The sequence below is a fragment of the Sapajus apella genome, unplaced genomic scaffold (assembly GCF_009761245.1).
Source record: "Sapajus apella isolate SASKATOON/1434 unplaced genomic scaffold, GSC_monkey_1.0 scaffold71, whole genome shotgun sequence".
Taxonomy (NCBI): domain Eukaryota; kingdom Metazoa; phylum Chordata; class Mammalia; order Primates; family Cebidae; genus Sapajus; species Sapajus apella.
The window spans coordinates 2,339,032-2,353,124 of NW_022437011.1; the positions used below are offsets into that span (position 1 = coordinate 2,339,032).

General features: G+C 49.5%; 1 protein-coding gene across 2 annotated transcripts; it reads right to left on the reverse strand.

The window, feature by feature from the left end:
* Window positions 1–769: 769 nt before the first annotated feature.
* PCYOX1L (prenylcysteine oxidase 1 like) lies at window positions 770–13,068 on the reverse strand. Of its 2 annotated transcripts, none has more exons than XM_032250269.1 (6): window positions 12,939–13,068; window positions 8,911–9,117; window positions 7,364–7,538; window positions 5,416–5,627; window positions 3,257–3,397; window positions 770–2,466 (listed from the first exon to the last, which is right to left on the reverse strand). In XM_032250269.1, the coding sequence occupies exons 1-6, from the start codon at window positions 13,024–13,026 to the stop codon at window positions 1,805–1,807; spliced, it is 1,485 nt and encodes a 494-aa protein (XP_032106160.1). In that variant the 5' UTR covers window positions 13,027–13,068; the 3' UTR covers window positions 770–1,804. The 2 variants fall into 2 exon arrangements, with proteins under 2 accessions (XP_032106160.1, XP_032106161.1); XM_032250270.1 differs by lacking the exon at window positions 12,939–13,068 and adding an exon at window positions 12,867–12,917.
* Between the last annotated feature and the right edge of the window lie 1,025 nt (window positions 13,069–14,093).

Genomic DNA, 14,093 nt, shown 5'->3' on the forward strand with positions numbered 1-14,093 from the left:
GTCAGGCTGGTCTCGAACTCCCAACCTCAAGTGATCCACCCACCTCAGCCTCCCAAAATGCTGGGATTACAGGCGTGAGCCACTGCGCCTAGCCACAAATAAAAACTTTTTATTGCTTAAGTCAATTTGAATTTGGTTTTCTACTACTTCATCAAAAGTCTTCTTACTTGGCTAGGTGCAGTGGATCACCCAAGGCTAGAAATTTGAGAACACCTGGCCAACGTGGCAAAACACCATCTCTACTAAGAATACAAAAAATTAGCCATGTGTGGTGGTTCACGCCTGTAATCCCAGCTACTTGGGAGGCTGAGGCATGAGAATTGCTTGAACCTAAGAGGCGGAGGCTGTAGGGAGCCAAAATCAGGCCATTGCCCTCCAGCCTGGGCAACAAGAATGAAACTCTGTCTCCAAAAAAAAAAAAAAAAAAGCCTTCTTATTGATGTGCTGGTTTCATAATTTCCAGTTATAAGTGCATACTACTTGTATTTTCTTTCAATAAACTGCCCATTACCATCACCCTGGCACTGTAAAAACCACCTCAGAGCCAGTTTGGGCCTCCACCATCTGGAAGGGTATTTTGCCCAGGCATTTGGTAGTGTTGTTACTCTGGGCACCCAGGCCCTCTCCCTAAAGCCTGATTTAGCGAGTCTTTAAGTACCTGCATCTTTCTCAAGGCCCTCTACCCTTCCCCAGGAGATTCTAATGTAGTTGTTGGTCCCTGGGCGCCTAAGACTTAGTTCTTCCATTACAGAAAAGAACAGGTCCAAAAGGAATGAAAAGGACTTTTACTTTCTTTTCTAAAATGAGTGATTTTTAAAGGTTTGTAGATAGAAAAAGCAAAGCAAAGCATAATTTTCCTCTTATTTCAAGCTAGTGTCTGATGAGCAAGTACCAGGCTAACCTCTGAAGAATCCTACCCTAACACCTTCTTTTCTCTTTCTTCTACTGGGATGAACACCTGGGGGTGAGATATGACCTCTCTCTACCAGCTGGGGACTTGTCTTCTTTGCATTGTTGCATTCCTCAATCTTTGCATAAGGAAGAGAATTGTCAATTCCTCCAGGTGCGAAGAAAAATCTTCCCTGTTCCTACAGCCTCACAGGTTTCTCTTTTCCCACTGGTTCCACGAAACTTGGAGATATGCTGACGACTGTTCAGGTGCACATCTCTTCCTTGGGTCCTACCACAGTCATCTCCTCCAATATGCAGTGATGTTGACAAGCTTGGAGATGGTGACTAGTGAGTTCTGAACTAGGTACTTCAAATCAAGCAAGTCCACACAGTAAACAGGAGCTATGGTCATTTATTAGGGTTTCTGATCTTCCTTTATACATTATTTGTAACCCTCTGGTGGTAAATGTTTTACTGTAGGTTGCCTCAACTCATTGTCCACTGTGGGAGTACGTAGTGAAAAGCAGTAAAAAAAACTACTCATAGTTCTCTGCTTTATAATCTCTCCTGTAGTCTTCTGGTTCCTAGTTAAAAAACCAAGTCTGAAGCACCTTGTGAAGATGAACTTTTATTTCTTCTTAAAAAAAAAACAAAAAAAACACAAATATACTAGCTTGGATTTCCCTTCCTTTCTTTACTTTCCCCCTTAAAAAAAGCAGCGGCCACTGTGAGGGCCCTTAAGTTAGGCAGACAGTAGGTCACCCAGACCCACACTGTAGGGAAAAGACGATTGATACATGAGGGGTCAGAGAGAGGCCTGGTGGGTGAGCATGGCTTATTTAGTCCTGGGCTGCTGTGGGGTACGATCCGTCTTCAGTGGGGGCTGAAAGTTCCTAGGCTCTCCCAGGAGCCCTCACAGTTCAGTCTTGACCTTGTGCATCAAATCTTTTTGATCAATCTTATCTAGGTCCTGGTACCAGCGGTTGTAAGCCAGCAAAGCCACATTCTTGGCAGCCACGGCCATCACCTCCACGGAGCTGGCCGCCCACTCCAGGGCATTGAGGTAGAAGAGCTGGTCATGGAGTGCGAACCTTGGGAGCGTGGGGCGGGAGCCATAGAGGGGATGGGCCTGCCACTCGGCTATCTGCACTGAGTAATAGGAACGGAAGAGGGTCTTCAGCTGGGTCCGAAAGAGGGGCTTGGGGGACTGGACTCGCCAAACAGCTGCCTCCTGGGGCTGCTTTCGCCGGAAGCTGGCAGAAATGTTGACAGGGCAGATGTTGTCCAGGTTGCAGAAGAAGCTGGGGAAATCTGTGGTAAGGATGTTGGCAAAGGGGAAAAGCTTAGGGTCTGGGAAACCAAAGTAGGAAGAGTTGAGGTAGCCGTGGACCAAGGAGACAACGGTGGGCTGGAAAGAGCCCTGCACGTCATCAATGGGCGGGTGGAAGCCTGCAAAGGTTAAGTTGCTGCTGCTGTTGTCCACGTGCAGGGGGGTGGCGATGACCACGATGTCATAGAAGTCAGAGCTGTTGCCTACCTCATTCTCATAGGCCACCTGGTACAGGGCTTTCCCCTCTGGAAAGAAAAGAGCACAAAGTAAACTTTCCCCAGCTGGGTGTAGTGGCTGACACCTGTAATCCCAGTACTTGGGGAGGCCACGGCGGACGGATTACCTGAGGTCAGGAGTTCAAGACCAGCCTGACCAACATGGAGAAATCCCATTTCTACTAAAAATACAAAATTAGCCTGGAGTGATGGTGGGTGCCTGTAGTCCCAGATACTCGGGAGGCTGTGGCAGGAGAATTGCTTCAACCTGGGAGGTGGAGGTTGCAATGAGCTGAGATTGCACCACTACACTCCAGCCTGGGAGACAGAGGGAGACTCTGTCAAAAAGAAAAAAAAAAGTCAACTTTCCCTTGGCTTCTACCCACTGAACTCCCCAATGGGGCCCAGCATTGAGGGTACAACAAGACCCTGGTGCCCAGGGTGCAGTGGGGCTGTCTAAACGGTAGGTCCTGTTCTCTCCATGCAGGTGTGGCTGCAGAGGAAGCCTGGAGTCCGGAGACTCAGTTTCTGCTCTGCCTCCACTGCAGACCAGCTGGGGGAGCTTGGGCAAGGCTGTCATTCAAAGTCCTCATCAGTCAACAGAAAAAGGCTGGGTTGATGGAAGTCTCAGCTTTCTGGCTCTGACATTTGAATTGAGAAAATAGCACCCTCTAGTGTCACTAGCAGGGCTGGGGCTTCTCAGTGCTTTTCTGTACTACTCCCCAAGGGGATCACTGACCAGTGCTGAGGTACAAAGGAGGCAGGAGTGTCCAGTAGCTGGGAATTGGCATGCGTGCCCACTCCTGCTCTGTCTACGCACCTGTGCTGTGCAGGGTCACAGAGGTCACTGCGGCATGGATCACGTTGGCCTTGGTGAGCTTCAGCAAACCGGAACAAACCAGCTTATTACCTCCTTCCACAGACCACAGGCTGCCTTGGGCCCCAGCTAGTGACATGGCTCCTGGGCAAAGCAGGAAAGGGCTGCTGAGAGGTTGTCAGGGCCGTGGGGCAGTAGGGCTGGGGAGTCCAGTACTATTCGACTGGGCCTCCCCGCCAGGGCAAAACTCTCCCAACCATGGGCATGGGAGACGGCAAACATACAAATAAGCACAACAAAGTACACAGTGCTATGGGGGGAAGAACTGTGCTCAGTGAAAGAGCCAGCTCCCAGAGACCACATATTGTGAGGTCTGTTTTATGCGGAATGCCCAGACTGGGCAAATCCACAGAAACAGAGAGCAGATTTGTAGTTGTACAGGGCTGGGAGGCTGGGGGGTGCTGGGGACGTGAGGGCTAAAGGGCAAGGGGATTCTTTTTGGGGTGATAAAAATGTTCTAAAATTGATTGTGGTGATGGTTTCAGAACTCCCAATGTGCTAAGAACCACTGACTGTACACTTTAAATGGGTGAATTATATGGTATGTGAATTCTATGTATCTCTATACAAAAATGCTATGAAGGAGACACACAAGACACCGAAAGAATGAGCAGGGAAGCCACACTGCGGGAACATTGAGGCAGGGCCTAAAGGCTGAGAAGGAGCCAGCATGTGCAGAGCCAGATGAATAGTATCAAGAGTACCAGGGGCCGGGCGCGGTGGCTCAAGCCTGTAATCCCAGCACTTTGGGAGGCCAAGGCGGGTGGATCACGAGGTCGAGAGATCAAGACCATCCTGGTCAACACGGTGAAACCCCGTCTCTACTAAAAATACAAAACATTAGCTGGGCATGGTGGTGCGTGCCTGTAATCCCAGCTACTCAGGAGGCTGAGGCAGGAGAATTGCCTGAACCCAGGAGGCGGAGGTTGCGGTGAGCCGAGATCGCACCATTGCACTCCAGCCTGGGTAACAAAACTGAACCTAAACCAAAAAAAAAAAAAAAAAAAAAAAAAAAAAAGAGTACCAGGGAGGTGCTTGTTATTGTAAATCTTTTCATTCATTTATTTAACAAAAATATACTGAATGCCCAGTATGTTATGGATTAAATTATGTCCCCCGACCAGAGGTGTTGAAAACATTATCCCTAGTACCCATGACTGTAAGCTTTATTTGGAAATTAGTTAGGATAGGGTCATTAGGGTTGAGCCTAATCCAGTGTGACTGGCATCTTTATAAGAAGGAAATTTAGGCACAGAGACTGACATATGCACAGAGCAAATGCTAAGTGAAGATGAAGACAGTGATCAGGGTGATGCATCTACAGGCCAGGAATGCCAAACATTTCCAGGAAATCACTAGAAACTACACAAGACTCATGGAACAGATTTTTTTTTCATAGCCTTCAGAAAGAACCAACTTTGCCAACACTTTGACCTCAAACTTCTATCCTCTAGAACTGTGAGACAATAAATTTCTGGTGTTTAACCTACCCAGTTTGTGTTACTTTGTTATGGCAGCCCTAGGAAACAAATATAGTCCCTATTCTTTTTTTTTTTTTTTGTCTTTATTAGGCAAAACCTATTCTTTTTTAAAACAACTTGAGTTCTGTGTTTGGGATGTATCAGTGAACAATAGACAAGGGTTCCTGCTCTTGTGAAGCCTACCTTCTCCACTCTTGTGGTCTGTGCTAGCAGAGAGTGAGCTATAAACAGGCCGAGCCACCCCCGTCAGGAGCTGGGAAGAGGAGGTGCTCTAACAGTGGCTCAAAGGCCTCAACAGGGTAGTTCTTGAAACCAAAGAGAGCAGAGCATCATCTTAGCTCTAACACTTACACATATGCAAGGGATGGTGAGGCAATTGGGAGTGGTAGAAACACACTGGACCTGTGATCTGAGCTTTGCTTTCACTGTCTGTGAAGTGGGGTGATACTATCTCCTGCCAACTCACGGCCAGTGCCAGAATCAGACAGGATGGGGGAGCAGAGTGACTAGGTGACTGTAATGAGCTGGATAAAGGGGAGGTTATCATGGAGACCTCCAGCCCATTATGAGCACCCTGGGCAGAGGAGGGGCAGGCGGGCAGGCCAAGGGCTGGATGCTCACCTGCAAAGGCAGGCATCGCTGCTGACTGGCCATAGCTGGCCCGCAGGACAGCAGAGACGACGTCATCAATAAAGCGCTGTGTGACGCCCACCTGCAGCAGGGACTCGGCAACAGAGTGCTGGGTCATGTTGACAAAGGTGGCCTCCCCCAGTGAGTAGAGCAGCTCCTCCACACCTGAGAAGGCATAGCCGTGCGCCTGGTACTTATAGATCCTAGAAGACACATAGAGCTGGGGTCCTTGCGGAGGAAGGACTCTCTCACTCTCTTTTGCCTGACCACCTGCCCCTGGGTCATACTGCCTGGGAGGCCCAGCAGGAACCCATCATTTCCTCTACATGGAGCGGTGGAAGAGGAGGCTGGGGCATGTTATGTTCCCTGGGGCCTGTTCACTGACTGCAGTGGGCCTATCCCACCTAAAGGGAGTGTGGAAGTATGGAATCTTCACATCACGTTTGTGCCGAATAACAACTGTATCACCTCTCTGAGCTACTCCCTGCCTGAGGTCATAGTTCAAAACCCTTTCTTTACCCAGCTGGGACTGCCAGGCAATGGGCTATGGCCCACTCCTGCTGGCGCATCCCCACTCTAATAGTGTCGGCTCTACCGCAGCTTCTAGGACCCGATGGCATGTTGCAACCTCATGCCGATACTGCCACCTTCTCCGCCAGTCCAGCCTGTCCTCTCCTCTGGCTTGAGCCCTTGACAGGGCTCCCACTCACCCCCAGGCTCATGTCTTGTCCCTCTGTCACTCATGTAATCTCATTAGCATGGATTAGAACCATCGATGGATTTCCTGACTGGCGGGCCTTTGAAATGCTGCCCATTCTGGGGCCACTTTTGTAAACATGTTGAGTTTGGTTATCAATAGGACACCAGAGGGAGGTGTCTATAAAGGAGAAATGTGAGTCTGTAACTGAAGAAGAAAACTAGGGTTGACAGGGAGAAGTCATCTCCCATAAAAGGTAGAAGTCAACATTATTGGTCTGGATAAAATAGACAAGGGAGAAAAATATCAGAAAGAAGAGAGGTAAGGAAATAAGCTTTGGGTGGCATCTGGAGAATATGAGGAAGAAAGGCTATAAACAGCAGAGTTATAGAATGGGAAGGAAGTGGAGAAGTGTCAGGAACCAGGGAAGGAGGGCACAGGCCACACTTAAGTGTCTGACACTGAAGGGAGGCAGACAGCGATGGGGTCTGAGGAACAGCCCCTGCACCTTGGGCTGGAGGCAGTGAGCGCCTTTGGGAAGGACTTTGAGGAAAGGTGGAGTGATAGCTTGGCGAGTGAGTGAACAGGGAGAGAACAGAACACCTGCCCTCCACATATGGGACCAAAGGTGATGGGGAGGGGGCTGGAGGCCAAGGATAAGAGGAGTGGTGAAGAAAGGTGTTTATTCTAGATGGAAAAATGGGGACAACACAGTTCGCAAATGCAGCCTGTGGACTGAAACGGCTGCCAATGTGGAAACACTGAAAGATTTCACATACAACTCTGGATTCTAGCTTCTCCTGAACAGCGAGTAGATCTCGCCACATGAGGTGGGCCTTGTACACAGCTGGCTGCAGATGGCTGCGGCGGAGGGCTGGCTGCCTCCTTCAGAGGGGGCCTTGCTCTGCTCTCTTCTACCTGCTGATTCACTGACTCACATCCCAATTCAGCCCTTGTTAAGTGACTGAGTCTGCAACCCATGCTTTTATTAATATCAGCGTAGCAGAGGGAGGGTAAGAAAATGAGTGTCAGTGTGACAATACTAGAGAGACCATTACTGGACCAAATATGGCCATTCCTCATGCCAGGGCTTGCTCTGAACCTGCACTAATTGTGCTGGCTCTCATACTCAGCAAAGACCTTTTCCTTTTTCACAAAGTACAGTCAAGCTGGTTCCTCCCCCAACTCTTCTCGGAGCCCCCCCACCCCCGAACGCCATCCCCATAGCTCCGCCAGCCCTACCTCATGAACTTCTCCATGACCTCCTCCACCCACATCTGCAGCCTCAGGAAGCTGATGCCGTAGTGCCACCAGAGGCGGAAGAGGTTCAGCAGGTACCAGTCGGTCTCCTCCAGCACAAAGTGCTCCCCACCGAAGATGGCGCTCCTGCCCACCACCTCACGGCGGTGCCTCAGCCCTGCAGAGACAAAGAGGAGCCCTTCAGGTCCCCTCCAAGACTTGGAGCCTTCTTGATGCAAATGGACTGCCTCCATTAAAGGAAACACCAACACTGTGGCTTGTTCATTTCTGCCGCTTGTTTATAAACAGTGAACAGATGCACTGGGAAAATGGCTGGACTACCTACTCAATAAATGAATGAAAATGAAAATAATGTAACATTTTACATTTTTTTTTCCCCAACAGGATCCACAAGTGAGGGAAACTCAGATTTTATGTCCAGAATGTCCAGGGGCTGAGAGCCACTGAGCTAGTTCAGAGATGGTGGCCTTGGGCACTGAGATCACATGGAAGTTATCCTAGCTTCTTACAAGCCATCCTGCACGCTGCAACTTACAGAGCAGTGGATTCCTAAATACAGATATAGCTACCATGACTTGTTCCTTCCCCACCCTCACAGACCTCACATGGCACATTGCAACCTCATGCCGATACTGTCAACTTCTCTGCCAGTCCAGCCTGTCCTCTCCTCTGGGTTGATCTGACAGGGCTCCCACTCACCCCCAGGCTCATGTCTTGTCCCTCTGTCACTCATGTAATCTCATTAGCATGGACTGGAACCATCGATGGTTCCAATCTGCTCTCCACCTTAGCAATACACTATATCTGGGAGATTGTCCTGTATCTAGGCATAAAAACTTCCCCATTCTGACTGCTGAACAGCCTATTGTGTAGTTAGACAGTAATTTGTTTAACCCCAGGTCCTAGTGGATAGGCAGATAGGATACTCTCAGCCTTTTGCTATTATAAACAATGCTGTAATGAATAACTTGGTATCTATGCTACTCTGCACATCTATAAGACCACCTGTAGCATCGCTTCTGAGAAGTGGAGTTTCTGCATCAAACAGAAGGTGTACTTGACAGATGCTGCTGGATTTCAATGCCAGCTCTCTTGCTGTAATGGCTTTAGCTGAGATCTATACATTATCTGAGCCTCAGTTTCCTTAAGAGGAGATCTAACACTCATCTTGCAGGTTGGTAGGGAGGATCTGAGGTAATGCCTACATACCACCCAGAAGGGTGCTGGGTACCTGGCAAGCACGAGCATGTGGAAGGTGATATGATCACGATTATTTAGAGGCAGCAAATTGAAAGGGCAAGAAACTGGCCTAGGAGTCAAACCTGAGTTCTAATCCCGGCTCTGCAACTAACTCACTGTGTAACCTCAGGCAAGTTCCTTCCCCTCTGTCTCTGCTGCTGCATCTGTAAAATGAGGAGATTGGGCCACATCACCTTCTGGCCTTGATGGTCTGGGAAGTTTGAGAAGGGCCCAATGCTGTCACCAGCCCCAGGGCGCTGGGCACTGGAGCCCCAGGACTGACCACTCACCCAGCAGCTTGACGAAGTCCTGCATGTGCAGGCTCAGGGAGTGGAAGGAGGCGGCCCCACTCTCGTAGTGCTGCTTGTTGACTGAGATGGTGGCCAGGCGGCCACCCACAGTTCCCTTCTCATACACGTCGATCTGCACCCGAGGTCCAAAGTGCTGCTGGAGGAAATGGGCCACAGCAGAGCCCCCGATCCCGGCCCCAACCACGGCTGTCAGCAGGCCCAGGAGGCAGGGAAGCAGAGAGACAGAACATGAGAGTGAGAGGCTGCAGCCCACGCTTTGCATCCTCCTGCGCTGGTGGTTCCCAGGTGCTTAAATTTCGTAGGCGTATAACATTTCCAAAAGGAAATTTGCAGACTGTCAGTAGAGCTATTAATAATAAGCAAAGGCAAACCTGAAAACTAACATTTACTATAACCTGCATTTCATAAAGAAAAAGGCATTTCAGCAGCAAAAGACGAGCAAAGAATATTGAAAGTCAGGATGACCATTTAAAGAGAATAAATTTAGTTTTATACAAACTCACTACTTTGCTTCTAGTTTTCTTATTTCACTATGAATTGGTAAAAAGTTACTGACCAGTTCTGTTCAGTGATCAGTGTTTGGAAACCACTCCTTAATCCAGGGATTGGCAAACCACAGCCTGCAGGCCAAATCTGGGCAGATGCCTGTTTTTGCAAACAAAAGTTTTATTGAAACACAGCCATGACGCCCTTTCTTTTATTTATTGTCTATGACTGTTTTCATTTTAGGTAGAGTTAAGTAGCTGCAACAGAGACTGCATGACCTGAAAAGCCTAAAGTATTTACTCTCTGGTCATTTACAGAAAAAGTCTGCCAACCCCTGGTCTAGTCCAACCTATACCGGACACTTAAATCATCTCTATGTCTGTGTTTGTCAAGACTGGAATGTACCCGCCAGGCACGGTGGCTCACGCCTATAATCCCGGCACTTTGGGAAGCAGAGGCGGGGGGATCACCTGAGGTCGGGAGTTCGAGACCAGCCTGACCAACACAGTGAAACAGGCACGAGCCACTGTGCCTGGCCTGACACTGATCATTAAACAGTCCTGTGAGAGAACTGTAAACAGCTATGAAGCTACTAAATTGGACTACCACTCTACCTATAATTTTTCCCCATCATGTATCTGTATCTGAAACATTACTTTCCTCTCATCAGACAGTCCAGAGGCCTTATCCAAAAAGAAAATGGAATAAATCTGTTGTAATTTATCCTTACTGGACCCACTGGGACCCAGAGTACCAGCTGCTGCCACGAAGTGACAGGCAATCCTCAGATAGCACCAGGTTCTCTATGATCTAGCCTCCGTTTACTTATTCCACTTCCTGCCCTACCCTTCCAAGATGCCACCTTCTTGTCTGTCTGGGCTTCTCTTATTGTGGTCGTATAGCTTTTGTCTTATGCTTGGGCCTTTGCCCAAGCTGTTCCCTTTGATAGGAGTACCTTCACCCTGTGTCTCACTGGCTTTAACAGTCCTTAGATGTCAACTATAGCTTGGCTTGACTGATCCACCTGAGGTGAGTCAGATGTTCCTCCTGTTCATTCCCATAGCACACTCTGCTTACCCCTAGCCACACTGTATTCAAGTTATTTAAAGACAGAGAGAGAGCAGATGGTCACTATGCCCCCAGATCCTGGCAGACAGTAGAGTTCATGAAGCATTTTTTCTGTGTTGAAAGAATAAACCACTTCCTCTCTTAGTACTTACAAAGCCACTTCCAAGGCAGCACATAACCTTTTTATTTTAACCACTGTGCTCCCGTCCCCGCTATGTGCAAAGAGTCACAAATTACCAATTTCTCCAGAGAAACTGATATTAAGGCCTAGAAGCTGCCCAAGATCAGGAAGCAGAAGACACAATTTCATTGTGAACCAGCTCATTTAACACAACTGACACTCACTCTCTAATTTACAGTAAGATGTCCTGGGGGACAAAGATAAATCAAATAGGCTTCTGTCCCCCAGAAGGCCAGCACTGAGTGGGCAGACAGACTCCTGCACAATCAGCTACAACAAACCGTGATGAAGTGCAACAGGGTACCAGGGAGTCCTGAGGAGAAAGCAGTGAATTCTACCCCAGAGAGTGTGGAGACACAGGCTTCTCAGGGAAATAAGATTTCATGCAAGACGCTGGAGGACAATCAGTTTTGTCAGTGAGAGGGCATGCATGCTCTGCAAAGAGACCAGCATGAGCAGGGCAGCATATGGAACTATATGGGTGGGTTTAGAGGGTCCTGATGCCACATGGGGGTTCTCAGATTTGATCCTGCAGGAGCACAAGGATTAAGCCATCCTAACAGGAAGGTACGCATTCTTGTGGGTAGAGTCCAAACCACCAAGGGTGGACAGAGGCTCCTGTGAGAGGGCTGAGGAAAATCCAGAAAACTAAAAGGCAGCGTGGCATTGCCAATGTCCTGCCCTGGATGACTCTTGGGTGGGGCCAGAAGGGCCAGCTGGAAGGAGGCAGGCAGAATGCTCCATGTTGCCACAATGCAGCAATTCTGCTGGCTGGAGGTCCTATCCCTTCCCCAATGGTGAGAAATGTCCTGTCCTGTTGCCTGTTCCAAAGAAAAAGGGGAGTGCCCTGCATATTCCCACAGTACACTCCACTTACCCCTAGCCACACTGTATTCAAATAATTTAAGGGCATAGAGAGAACACATGGTCACTCATGGATACTGCCTGCCTAACTCTTCCACATCCTTCAAAGCCTGGCTCAAACTCCACCTTCTCTCCATGAGGGCTTCTCTGCCTACTCTAGCCTCAGGATTCTCTTTTCATGGAAAGCCCTAAATTCTCAGTCTCAAACTGGTTCCTGGCATGCTTCAGTCTGTCTTAATCCTGTATGGCCTGGGCTGTGGTTCTGACACAAAAAAAGGCTTTAGCACTGCACTAGACACTGTAAGTTTGCAGTGCTTCTATGAGATGTTCCAGGCACTCCTGCCAACTGGGGCGCATGGAGGGTAGCATAGTGGAGTAGGGCCTTTGTCGTCCCACCCCGAAGCCCAGCATCTCTGCCTGTGTGAATATTATGTGCGAGGGACTTGAAAATCTTCACGAGTCATGTAGTTAAAAAGACAATTGTTGAGGGAGGGGAAAAAAAGCAACTGTAAACACATATGGAACTCTAGTCAATGATATATGCACGATGAAGTATTTAGTGAAGTGTTCTGATGTCTGCAATTTATTTGGGGATGCATCAAAATGTAGGATGGATTCGTGGATGTCTAGAAGGGTGAGTGATAGTTATGTGACATAGCAAGCATAGTAGCAGTTAATGGCAGAATGTAGGTGGTGGGTATACAGACGACCACTATAAAATTCTTGCTGTACATGGGAACATTTTCAAAATAAAGTATTGGAGAAACCACACACGCAATAAACAAAATGACCGTTGTTAAAAGTTCCCTGTTCTGTCAGCAAATCTCCAGCAGACCTAGTGTTCTGTCTCTGCCAGGACTGTCTCCTATCGACCTGGGGTGGGGGTCTGGCTTAGATGTTACTTCCAAGAAGCCCTCCTGGGGCCGCAGAGAGATGACGCGCCCTTCCTCTGCATGGACTGTACTTTCTCAGCTCAGCATGGACTTCCCTGTACTGTGAGGGCTCTTCCCACAGCAGGAACTACAGCACCACATCTGCTACACAGACAGCCCTCAACCAACCTCTGTGAATGCCAACGCCCAGCCTCTCTGTCTTCTGTCACCCGGCGCCTTGAAAACAGCCAGGTTCACGGCAGATGCTCAGTGATCCTGGACCCCCCGGTGAGATCCGTGACCAGTCCTGCTCAGGCCTCTTTTCCGTCCCAGGTGGCCCTCTTCACATGCCACGCCCCGGTCCCATCAGGACCTTCCCTGCCGCGTCCCCTTCCGCCCTCTCCTCCACCCACCTCCTCTCCCGAGGACCCCTCCCTCACCCAGCTGCCCTCCTCTACCCCCACCTAGCTGAGAGCTGAGAACCCTTTACTCGCCGGCCCTCCCCAGCTGGGAACCCCATCGCGTCCTTCCCGCACCGATTTTGCCCGGCGGAGCATCTCCGCCAGCAGCGGCGGCGGCGAGAAGCGCGGTTAGCGCGGCGAGCAGCGGGGCTGCGCGGGCCATGGCGGGCGGCGAGCGGACAGCACGCCGGGTTCGGCTGCTCGCGAACGCCCCGCCCCGGCGCCCCACTGGCAGTCCCGCCTTCCTGCTGCGCCGGACCCAGCCCCGCATTGGCCGAACAGCCGTCCCTCTCCAGCACAAAGCCCTCATTAGCTCCGTGTCTCTCGGGGTCGGCTCTCTCATTGGCAGCTTTCCCGTCCCACCCCCTGCATACGGGCTCCTCATTGGCTGGTTCATTCCTGCCCGGCGCAGGTGTATGCGCCTTGGGGCCTCAGCATCAGGACCAGGGCCCAGCTGCGGGTTACGGGTGAAAGAGGCAAAACTGAAGCTTTGAAGACCTCAGTTATGTCCAACCTCTGCGTTATTGGCTCTGTGTCTTCTCTGTGTCTCACTGTTTCCTTTTTTATAACACAGACGAAGAGTCCTGTTCCACCTTTCTAGGTGGTTGTAACCATCTTGTAAGATGAGCGGTGTGAAGCCCTTTGCAGTGTCTTCAAGTGCTGGAAATTGCTGACCAAGCATGTGGCCAGGGTGGGAAGGCGCTAACCTATTCTTATGCTGACATAAGCCCTATGCTTTCGATATGGCTGTTATTTATGTGTTTGCAGTTTTTATATAGTTGCTATCTCAGACTTGCTAGTTTATCACGCTGTGAAAAACAGATTTCCTCTGGCAGAAAATAAAATTAGGGATGGGTTTCAGAATAAAGAAAATCCGGAGGCTGGGGGTGGCTCAAGCCTGTAATCCCAGCATTGTGGAAGGTCAGGCAGGGGGATCGCTTAGGCCAGGGGTCTGAGACCAGCCTGGGCAACATAGTGAGACTCAGAGACCCCCTTTCTAAAAAGAAAAAAAAAATTTCCAGGAGTGGTGGTGCACACCCTGTAGTCCTAGCTATTCAGGAGGCAGAGGTGGGAGGCTTGAGGCCAGGAGCTTGAGGTTACGGTGGGCTATGATTGTGCCACTGCACTCCAGCCTTGAGTGACAAGAGACCCTGCCTCTAAAATTAAATATATAAAAATAAATACAATCCGTATTTACTCAGTCAGATTATGGCTAAAATAAGAAACTGG

Bases quoted from the DNA above. Each gene is read 5' to 3' on its own strand.
- PCYOX1L (XM_032250269.1), bottom strand. From the start codon at position 13,026: ATGGCCCGCGCAGCCCCGCTGCTCGCCGCGCTAACCGCGCTTCTCGCC. The intron at 7,539-8,910 runs GTGAGTGGTCAG...TTGTCTCTGCAG, and splicing joins GGACTTCGTCAAGCTGCTGG to GGCTGAGGCACCGCCGTGAG. The intron at 5,628-7,363 runs GTAGGGCTGGCG...TGTGTCTTCTAG, and splicing joins GTCATGGAGAAGTTCATGAG to GATCTATAAGTACCAGGCGC.